The sequence below is a fragment of the Enhydra lutris genome, unplaced genomic scaffold, assembly GCF_002288905.1.
Source record: "Enhydra lutris kenyoni isolate GAN:26980312 unplaced genomic scaffold, ASM228890v2 scaffoldscaffold45, whole genome shotgun sequence".
NCBI classification, from domain to species: Eukaryota; Metazoa; Chordata; class Mammalia; order Carnivora; family Mustelidae; genus Enhydra; species Enhydra lutris.
Window position 1 is genome coordinate 12,915,424 of NW_019154129.1, and position 10,351 is coordinate 12,925,774.

The 10,351-nt window shown below is 56.7% G+C and overlaps 2 protein-coding genes across 4 annotated transcripts in view; one reads left to right on the plus strand and one right to left on the minus strand.

The window, feature by feature from the left end:
- Positions 1–2,492, plus strand: part of LOC111156137 (TNF receptor associated protein 1) — a 53,477-nt gene extending 50,985 nt beyond the window's left edge. Inside the window, exons 17-18 of the mRNA XM_022516795.1 lie at positions 1,529–1,601; positions 2,038–2,492. Of these exons, the coding sequence (XP_022372503.1) occupies positions 1,529–1,601; positions 2,038–2,139 (175 nt within the window). The 3' untranslated portion in view covers positions 2,140–2,492. The remainder of the gene's footprint in view (positions 1–1,528; positions 1,602–2,037) is intronic.
- A 13-nt stretch (positions 2,493–2,505) lies between these two features.
- LOC111156151 (deoxyribonuclease 1) lies at positions 2,506–6,114 on the minus strand. 3 transcript variants are annotated; one of them, XM_022516842.1, is made up of 8 exons: positions 4,463–6,114; positions 4,097–4,185; positions 3,888–3,971; positions 3,578–3,693; positions 3,321–3,433; positions 3,094–3,248; positions 2,748–2,844; positions 2,506–2,573 (listed from the first exon to the last, which is right to left on the minus strand). In XM_022516842.1, exons 1-8 carry the CDS (start codon positions 4,709–4,711, stop codon positions 2,520–2,522), a joined length of 957 nt encoding a protein of 318 aa, XP_022372550.1. In that variant the 5' UTR covers positions 4,712–6,114; the 3' UTR covers positions 2,506–2,519. The 3 variants fall into 3 exon arrangements, with proteins under 3 accessions (XP_022372550.1, XP_022372551.1, XP_022372549.1); XM_022516843.1 differs by lacking the exon at positions 2,748–2,844; XM_022516841.1 differs by having other exon boundaries at positions 2,506–2,844.
- Positions 6,115–10,351: the final 4,237 nt, after the last annotated feature.

Below are 10,351 nucleotides of genomic sequence, written 5' to 3' on the forward strand. Positions count from 1 at the left end.
AGACCATGACCTGAGCAGAAACCAAGAGCTGGACGCTCAACCCACGGAGCCATCCAGGCACCGCTGTGTGCTCTACTATTTTTAATTATCATAAAGCTTTTTTCATGTTGGTTTATAATCATAAATTTTGTTTAGATTGCCGGGGAGAGGAAGGAGTCTCCTTTTCTGCTTCGTGAGCCGGATGACTAGACACGGAGTCAGCGGGTGAGACTGGACGTGGCTTGTGGCTGGTTCCCGGTCCCCGCGGACTGGCCTTCATGGCGGCCCGAGAATGGTGCTGGGAGGTGGCTGTCCCGGGTGCTCGTTTCTGTTGCCAGAGACGATTTTGAAATTTCAGTTGCTTTTAAAATTGGTAACGTGTTCATCTGGTCCAGAAATGGGAAGAACCAAAGGAACTCACAGCCACCTTTCCCTTGCACCTTTGTCTCCCGTGCGGCCCACATTAGGGGCGCGCGTTTGCCAGCGGCCTTGGAGCGGTTCTGCTGGACCCGGTGCTCTGAGATGGGCCGCTGCGTCTCAGGGCAGCGTCCACACCCGTGCTGGGGGACTCCCACTGTCCTCTGTTAGACACGCTTCGATTTCTTCAACGCCTTCAGTTTTACCAAAAACTTCTCAATTTTGATGTAGGTTGCATATGAGTAAGGTCAGATGGGATTTATGGTGTTTTCTCCTGTGCAGAAATGCTCTCCTCATGCCGTTGCCAGTCTCCCTTTTTGACCTCTGCATGTTTTGTTTCAGCTTCAGCAGTCCTCAAATTGTTTTCTTCTAAATGATTGTATTTCTTTTGATCTATGGAATCTACTAGAAATCCAGTAGTGTTCTGGGTTTTTGGCCAGTTACCCTCCCTCTTGTACACTTTCCAAAGATTTTATTTCAAGCGAGAGAGCGAGCCTGAGCAGGGGGTGGGGCAGAGGGAGAAGCAGGCGCCCCAGTGAGCAGAGCGCGATCCCAGGACCCCCGAGTCAGGACCCAAGCAGAAGGTAGACACTTAACCCAGAGTCCCCCAAGGCACTCCAAAATGCAATTTTCTTTTTGTTTTAGTGCTGTAGTTTATTCATATGTTTATATATTAAGCAGGATCAGGACCCTGCGATCAAGAGGCCTCCACTCTACCAGCGGAGCCAACCAAGGGCCCCCGACGTTGGCTTTTCAGAGCCAGCAGTGCAATCACTGGAGCCTTAAAATACGCTTTAACACTTAGGCATGGTCTTCCCCGGCTGTTCTCCCCATGCTTACAGACTTTAGTTACCTGAACTAAGGTAATCTGTTAAATGTATGGATTAAGTAGGGTTTCTGACATCGAATGTCTTGTTCATATATTAACTTTGGTACCTGCTGTATTTGCAGATCAAATCTCTGAATTCTCCTGGTTTTCTCGGTATAGCCTCTGGAATTCACATTATCTGCTTTTTTTCTTACACAGGACCGTCCTACTACACTTTTTTGAAGGTTCCGATCACCCCAACCTCAGAAGAGTCCTCACAACACAGAGGCCCTCATGCTAACTCTGGTGTTTTCTGTGCCGCAGACACGCGCTGATCAAGAAGCTCAGTCAGCTGCGGGACAGCGAGCCGGACCTGGCACAGCTGCTGGTGGATCAGGTGCGTCTCCGGGTCCGAGAGAACTGCCGCAGCACCGCCTATTCTTATTCTGTGAGCCTGGGGCACCTGTTGCCTCTAAAACCCTGTTTTGTTTTGTTTTTTAATTTATTTGACAGACAGATCATAAGTAGGCAGGCAGAGAGAGCGGAAGGGAAGCAGGCTCCCCGCTGAGCAGAGAACCCGATGCGGGGCTCGATCCCAGAATCCTGGGACCGTGACAGCTGAAGGCAGAGGCTTTAACCCACTGAGCCACCCAGGCGCCCTTACTCTTTTGTGAAGATTTTGAGAGAGCCCCGGACCCCGACAACATGATCTGAGTTGAGCAACTGAGCCCCCCAGGCACCCCTGAAACCCTGGGTTGGGAGGAGTAGTGCTCCTCCTCGCTCCCCTCTGCAGGGCCGTGTCCTCCCACTGACGGGCTCCCCCTCCCTCTCAGATCTACGAGAACGCCATGATCGCCGCGGGGCTGGTCGACGACCTCCGCCCCATGGTGGGCCGCCTCAACCACCTGCTCGTCAAGGCCCTGGAGCGACACTGAGGGGCCACCGGCGTGAAGGGCCCCGTCTCCCCGCAGGGACTCGGGCTGCAGCAGGGGTGACGAAGAAAGAGGCAGCCGAGACCAGCCGCGGAGAAAGGAGGAGGTGCCCCCTGTGACAACACCTGCTGTGAGCTTTATTTACTTAAAAGCATTTTTTACTTAAAAACTTGTGTCAATCTAAGCAGTGAACCGGTGTTGGGACTGCGAAGGTAGGTAGGGCGCTGGGTTGCCATGAACCCCCCACTCACTGCGGAGGCAGAGGGAGCGACCAGGCCACCCCCGCGGCGCCGTGTGTAGGGGAGGTCCTCAGCCCCGACGTGTGAGCACGAGGACAGGCAAAGCTGTAGCGGGTGGAGGCTGCGTCCCGGGCTCCACTCCCGTCAGACCCTCTTCAGCATCACCTCCACCGGGTAATGGTCGCTGATGGCCTGGGCCTGTGGGGAAGCGCACAGTGAGGACGGGGGCGCACGACCTGCTCTGCACACAGTATTGCCTGCTCGGCCCCCCACGGCTCTCTGATGTTGGTGCAGAGAACGGAGACAGCCGCGAGTCCCCGGGGTGCGGGCCGGAGCCCCAGCCCCAGGAGAGCTGAAGGGAAGGACACATACCAGCTGGCTGCTGAGGCCGTAGGCAGCCTGGAAGTCAAAGGGGGCAGCCGAGTCTGGAACGACGGCGTGCTGGAGCACTGTTCCGGCCACCACGATTCTGCCGCGCACAAGGTGGTCCCCGTCAGCCCCGGGGCTGGCCACCCGTACCCCCCCATCTCTTAGTCTGGGAAAGGTCACGCAGTGGGGCTGTTGGAGTCCAGCAGGCCCTCGCTGGGCTGAGGGAGCCCCTCCCCTAACCCAGGCGCTAGGGCCCCAGACTGCTGGAGGGTGACTGACCCAGGTTTTGGGAACCTGAACCTAGGAGTCAAGGCTGTTCCTGGAGGTGACCCTGTCCGTCCCTGCCTACCTGTCGTAGGCACAGTGCGTGGCCGTGGACGTGGTGTCCACGGTGTCAGGAATCAGCCACTGGAAGGCTGGGCTTGTGCGCAGGCGGACGGAGGCCCACTGGCTGGGGGCCACGTAGCTGCAGCCAGCGTTGAAGTCGCCCGTGAGCAGGACATCCTAGCAGGAGACGGCAGCCACTTGGCCTGGGCACACGGCATGTACCCCCAGGGCCTGGGGCCGGGGACTCACCTCCAGGTCCCACTTCTGCCGAACATCCAGGTAGACGTCATAGAGCGAGTCCATCTCTGCCACTGCGTCCAGGGGGGCCGCATGGAGTGGAACAACGGCGAACTCCCGGACCTCTACGGAGATGTCCTGCTCAGCCCTGGCGGGGTTAGGGGGCACGAGCCCATCCCAAGGGGGTGTTTTCCTGAGTGACTTCAACCTCAGACCAGAGCACTAGGGGTGACCAGGGCTTTCCAGGGATCCCAGGAAGGGGTGCGTACTGGTGAGCGGGGAGTGGAACCGGACGATGGTGGGCTCGCGGCTGAAGGTGTCATTCCCGCAGGGCTCGCAGCCGTCGTCGTACTGGTAGCTGTCCAGCACGGTCACCTGGTCAGGCCTGGGGAGGGCCGGGAGTGAGCCTGCGGCCGGGCCCAAGTGCGCAGCACACAGTGGGGCTCAGAGCCCAAGGCCCGCAGTCTGTGGCCTCCAGTTCCTCCCCACAGGACACACTGCTGCCCTTGAGGGCCCCCCGCACCCAGCCTTCCGGGAGTGCTCCTGGATGGCCCCCTTGTGTGTGTGCCCGGGCTTTACCTGAACAAGAAGAGGTAGCGTTCCTTGTAGCTGCTGCGGCCCAGAGGCTCACTGACCACATAATGATAGGTGTCTGGGTCATCCCTGGATGAAGGAAAGGAAGTCCCTGTCAGAGGGCCTCCTGCAGGGCTCCTGTCTCCATTCGGCAGCTGTACCTTGTCCTGGGGGGAGGGTCGCCTCCCCGGGCCCCCCCCACTGCCATCACCCACCGGTTGAGAGCATCCAGCAGCCTCCCCACGGCTGTCAGGTGGCTGTCTCTAACCTCCTGGACGATGGCGATGTCGTAGCGACTCAGGATCTACGGACAGAGCCACAGTGATGCTGAGCGGGGCAGCCTGCCTGGACGCTGGGGAGCTGGGCCCGGGGCGCCTTCATGCATGGTCTGGCGTGGGACTCTGCTGCTGGCCGGGGGACGGCACAGCAGACGGGGTGGGTTCTCTTCACCAGAGGCTCTGCACACCCTGGGTTGTGGGTACCCTCAGGACGGACTGCTGGCCCAGTGTTCCCAGGACCTGTTAGACTTGTCCCCTCTCCCTGCCCTGGGGTTCCTCGGGAACAGCCCGGCTTGGACTGACCTGCACGATGTAGTGAGAGAGCGTGTAATTGGACATCTTGGTCTCCCCAAAAGTCCGGATATTGAAGGCTGCTATTTTTAGGGACAGGGCCACCTGCAGCAGGCCGGCCAAGGCGAGCAGTGCCCCCGTCAGCCTGGCACCCCTCATCCTGCAGGAGGGGTGTTTATGTGTGAGTCTGCAGTAGGACCGTACCCCGTGGTCCCCCAGCGTCCGACCAGGAGCGGCTGGTAGAGTCTGAGTCTCAGTCATCCCGTTTCTGTGGGCCGTGCTGAGCAGGCTGGGGTGAGACTCAAAACCCTCTTCCCAGTGTCCAGAGAGCCAGACAGTGAAGGGCCCTGGGTGTTCTCCCTCCTCCACCCGCCAGAAGACAAGCCCCTGTAAGAGTCGCCAGCCCAAGGCGGCCCCTGACCCTCTGTTGCCAGGACACCGGCTCACAACCCTCCCTGTCCCAGGCACCCACCCAGCCAGGACGGGCAAAGGCTCTTCCCAAGTGGCCTCTAGGCCTAGCACCCACTTTCCAGGGGCCCCGTGTCACACTGCCCTTAAGGCACCAGACACTCACCTGAAGGTCAACTTCTACGATGGCAATAGGAATTCTTAGAAGAATCAGGAATCGATATTCTCTGATTGACTGGTATCAACACTCTTCTTGCTGCTTTAAGAAAATATTTACAAAGGAGAGTGAATTAAAAAACAAGGGTGAGAGACCCATGCAGAGTTGTGGCTGAGTCCCAGCACAGGCAACGTTCGTCTCCCCCTGGGGTTTTAAAGGTTTAGGGAGCCGTGACCTTGTCCAGGGCCTCACCTGGGGGACAGAGAACAATGGTGCTGCCTGTGTGGCTTTCCCACGTCCGTGGGTGGCTGGCGCGCACCTATCTCAACAGGCACAGGCTCCTGCAAACAGAGCACCTGACAATATTTGCACTTGGTTTTAAAAATTCTAATGAACTGGCCAAGGTGCCCTCGTCCTTCACACAATGCTGCTCTCCCAGGGAGGGGAAAGGAGCAGGTGTGTGCGAGCCTGGCTAGGTCCCAGCCTGACCTAGAGCCTCGGGTCAAAGCCAGCCATCCCCTGAGGGGCAACCGCTGCTTCCTCATGGGTCCACCTTGCGGGCCACCGGGCCCCAGGAAGCGGCGGGATGTGGGGCCCACCTCTGCTGCCAGCAAGGCAGTGGGAATTTAGGGTGAAGGAGCGTGTGTTCTAGGGGGAGGTAACTCAGGCGACTAAGTCTCAGGGACACTGTCAAGCAGCTGGAGGCTCTGGGCCGGCCCTCGCCTCTGGTCATTTCTGCTTTAGAATCCCTGTCCTGTTTGGGATGATTTCTGTGTCTACAGAAAAAGGTCACTAAAAAGTTGGTGGCTTAATTGGACAGAAATGTATTCTCTAACAGCTCTAGAGACCAAAATCCGTTTCATGGCACTGAAGTCAGCGTGTCGGCAGGGGCTGCATCTCCAGATCCGGGGGGCTCCAGGTCACCCCCCTCTGCCCCCAGCAACACGCTGCTCTCTGCGGGTCTCTCAGCCCTTCTTACCAGATCCGTGGGATGGGATTTATTAGCCTCCCACCAGACTCTCAGAACCTTACCCCCATCTCAAGAGTCTCAACTTGAGGGGCACCTGGGTGGCTCAGTCATGACTTCGGCTCGAGTCATGATCCCAGGGTCCTGGGATTGAGTCCCGCATCGGGCTCCCTGCTCAGCAGGAAGCCTGCTTCTCCCTCTCCCATTCTCCCTGCTTGTGTTCCCTCTCTCGCTGTCTCTCTCTCTGTCAAATAAATAAGCTCTAAAAAAAAAAAAAAAGTCTCAACTTGATCACAGCAGCTAAGTCTGTGTCCTGCCACCCAAGTAAAATTCATGGGTCCTGGGGATTAGGACAGAGGTCTCTTCTGGGAGCCATTCTGACCCCCTGGAAGGGGTTCCACCCATCAGGGGATGGCTGTGGTCTCCAAGGCCAGCTCTGTGAGAGAAAAGCGGGCCGGAAGGGTCTCCCCATATAAGGATGGGGTACGGGGCGGCCTCGAGACAACAGGGTAGTGTGGATCCTGCTGGAGCGTCACAGGGCAGGAGACGCAAAGCGGATGAAAAACTGGCCAGAAGGTAAACCGACAAGACCAGGAGCCCAAGGTAATGAAAACCTGCTGACACACGGCCGCAGCTGTCACACTCGTCAGTTCACGTGTCCCTCCTGTGCAGTCAGGTGGCCTGGCCCTCAAGCTGCCAGCACGCCCGTCACAGCCGGACCCAGGATCGGCTTGCTGCCTCTCCCGTCTGCAGTCCGAGTTTCTAAACACAGCCAACTCCAGACCCCGCCCGCGAGAGTGTTGGCGCGCGCAGCGCAGGGAACTGCAGCCCCTTCTCCCCCGTGCTCGTTGCCCAGACATCCCACCCCACCCCCGCCCGGCCCTTCTGTGGGAAACCCGGCGGCGAAGCCTGGGAGCAAACCCGGAGGGAGGCCACCAGCCCTGCTTCTGACCAGACATGGGATGTCGCCCACAGGCGGCACAGGTGTCACTCACGGGAGCTGCCTGGTCCCTCCGGTTCTCAACACACGGGACGCAGGCACCTGTTGGCACGCCCTCTTGGGGAAAACACTGCCCTCGTGCTCTGCAGAGCCCCCAGGCGCGGTCTGTGCCCTCCCTCCTGGGTCCTGACTGCGGCCCCACTGGAACCAAGAGCCAGGGATGATGACTCCCCTCCGAGTTGGGCCCCCGGGAGAAGCAACACAGCCCACAGAAGAGCTGTGGCTGGGGGGGGGTCTGGGCCTGCTCACCAGCTGCATCTTCAGCCATTTGTTTGTTTGTTTGACAGATTTGTCCATTCACTTGAGGGCACACACATGTGCTCAAGCAGGAGGGAGGGATGGGGGGGGGACACAGACTCCCCACTAAGCCTAATGCCAGGCTCAATCCCAGGACCCCAGTATTATGACCTGAGCCGAAGGCACACGGGTAACCAACTGAGCCACCCAGATGCCCCGCATCCTAACTCATTTTAAGCCTCATTTTCTTCATCTATAAAATGGGAATAAAACTGTCACTGCCCTCCTCTTAGGTTTAAGTATCAAGCGACAGCATTCCACGGAACACACATTTCATACCTCGTTAAAAAGTCCTCTTATCCTTAAGCATAGTAATCGCAAATGGTCTGTTTCTGTCACCCTTACCGTTTCCTCCATCAGTCAGCTCATTAGGTGACCCGCAATCCCAAACTCAGCGGACAGGCGCGTTTCTTCCTCATGCTCAGAGGCCCGCAGCTCCCGAGGCTCGCTCCTGTGGACGGGGGAACGTGACCTTGCAGAGGAGCCAGCGCCCGAGGCCTCCAGAGGCCCCGGTTCAGAGCATGCACACAATGGGACCACGTTCTCTTGGCCTCCACGATGGCCAAGGCCAGCAGCAGCAGTGGGCAGTCAGGGGTGCGCTCCTCCATGCCCAGCCCCGTAAGGAGACACAGAGTCGGTGCCCGGGAAGGGCAGGAAGCCCCGAGCTTCTGGCGTGTTTCAGTCCTGACAGCCGGGAACTAGCAGCAACAGCAGACGGCCCTCTCTGACCGGCTGAGCGAGCTCACTTCGGTCTGGACAGACTGACACCGTCTTTGGTTGGACTAAACCTGCTCCAGAGACAGGAAAGGGAACTGCACATCACAATGGTTTACTGAAGTCCAAGCCGGGTCTTAAGCCCCGATGTGGCTGAAATCAAAGGCCAAGGAGAAAGTCCTCTAAGCACTAAGGCCGGCAACAGAGGGGCGCCTCCATGCACGTGGCTGGGCGGCGAGTCACAGGAAATGCCACAAGACCCCCTGCCCTGCTCCTGAACGCTCTGGGGTGGGGGTGACTTCACACCAACATGTCGCCCTGCGGCAAGGATGTCCACGGCAACAGGAAGGACCCACAGCTGTGGTTTCCACACGGCGCACTGAGGCGCGTCTGGCCCCACGGGCCCTGCAGGGCGCTCTAGGATACTCGCAGCGTCTGAGGGGAACAGCTGAACTCAACGTGGGGGGGCGCTGTGGGGGCAGAGCCCACGGTTTCAGCGTTTGCTCTCGCTACGTCTGCATGGCCGCGGGGCTCTGTCATCACTGTAAAATCCGTGTGCAACGGGCACCAATGACGGCAGCGTCCACTCTGATTCCAAGATTTCCAAGTGCCCAACAGGCACTCACCTTCCATTCCTAAGTAATTTTAGTGACTTAACTGAAAGTGTTTTCTCTTCAAATTCGTATATACAGATCTTCCTCAATTTACCGTAAAGGTTATGTCCTGATAACCGCAGTGACCACACTGAGAAGCACAACTTTCCACTGTTAGGTTTAAATATTGTTGAAATCCACTCAATAAGCCTAACCTACCGAGCGCCATAACTTAAGGCTCGCCTCCTGAAACGTGCTCCGAACACGGGCACTGGCTTACAGCTGGGTCAAATCCTCCAACACCAACCCTATTTCATAACGGCACGTTCAGTATCTGTTACTCTGCGGACTGCTGTGCCGACAGTGGGAAAAGAACGGCTGCCAAGGGCAGACAGACTCACCCCTGCGACCGTGTGGCCGGCTGGACCCTGGGGCTCCTGCCACTGCCCAGCATCCCGAGAGAGGATCCTGCCACGGATCCCTCGCCCGGGAATAGACCCGACCCACATTTAGAACTTGAGGTGTGGGTTCTCGTGAAGGCATGCTGCTTTTGCACACTGTAAAGTCAAAACTCGTTAAGACGAACCACTGTAAGGTAGGGACTGTACATTACTTTTCCCAATGCCTCTTAAGTTGCTAGGACATAAATACTTAAGTTGTTCAGACTTACCTATTTAATTAATGGAACTGGTAGATATTTTTGGCCTAGGCAGTCCCTTAGAATAATTACGGGACCTTACGTAGGGGTGCTCCGAACAGGAATGTGTGGGTCTGACACATACATAATGAATATGCCTGAGTTACGCTATCTGTAGTTCCTATACTGAATAGATCTTCTCTTCTGGCCTTCGTCATTTATAACAGACTGAATACCCATCTTCTCACTAATTCTCTAAACTGCTAATGAGAATAATTATAATCTCAACTCTATTTAAATGCACGAGTGCATAGTGACTTAAAAAAAATCCATCAGTCTGGGGCAGCTGGGTGGCCCAGTGGCTAAGCGTCTGCCTCCGGCTCAGGTCATGATGCCAGGGTCCTGGGACCCAGCCCTGCATCGGGCTCCCTGCTCAGCCATAGGCTTGCTTCTCCCTCTCCTCTGGCTTGTGTTCCCTCTCTCCCTATGTCAAATAAATAAAATCTTAAAAAATGAAGCAAAACGAAAAAAGGAGTCAGCCTGTTACTCCGCAAGTGGAAGTCTCCCTGCCTTTCCTATGTAGACGGGAGCACCCAGTCGCCCAGTGGTTAGCGAGGAGCCATTCCTCTGTACAGGAGCACTCCAGCCAAGCAGTGAGGGGCTGCCAGAACGTGAGCCTCAGCAATTTGGGACCCTACCAGAGGCACTCCTCGTCGGTGGTTACTATCTCACAGAAGACAACCAGCTGTCCACACCTCAATAGAGGACACAACAGCACTTAGGTAGGAGCTTGCCAAAACCACCGGGGACGTATGCAGCCTCTAGATCTCAGGACTGACTTACAAGGGACAGAGATGCATCAGTCATCGGCACCATGGGGACACGGCACAATCCAGACTGCGAAACTGCAGGACAAAGAATGATCTCATCAATAAATTTTTCAAGAGAAGGAACGACAGATTAAAATATGAGATCTATTACTAATTCCATGTGGATCCTTTAAAAACAATAAATGTCATTGTCTAAACGAATATTCCATTGGGGTGCCTGCCTGGGCGGCTCAGCTGGTCAAGTGTCCGACTCTTGGTATCAGCTCAGGTTTTGATCTGAGGGTTGTGAGATCAGGCC

What these genes read in the sequence shown, in the direction of transcription:
- LOC111156151 (XM_022516841.1), bottom strand. Translation starts at nt 4,711, where the DNA reads ATGACTGAGACTCAGACTCTACCAGCCGCTCCTGGTCGGACGCTGGGG. An exon ending in GTTCCACTCCCCGCTCACCA is followed by an intron (nt 3,434 to 3,577) that starts GTACGCACCCCT and finishes ACATCTCCGTAG; the next exon opens with AGGTCCGGGAGTTCGCCGTT. An exon ending in GGCAGAAGTGGGACCTGGAG is followed by an intron (nt 3,249 to 3,320) that starts GTGAGTCCCCGG and finishes GTCTCCTGCTAG; the next exon opens with GATGTCCTGCTCACGGGCGA.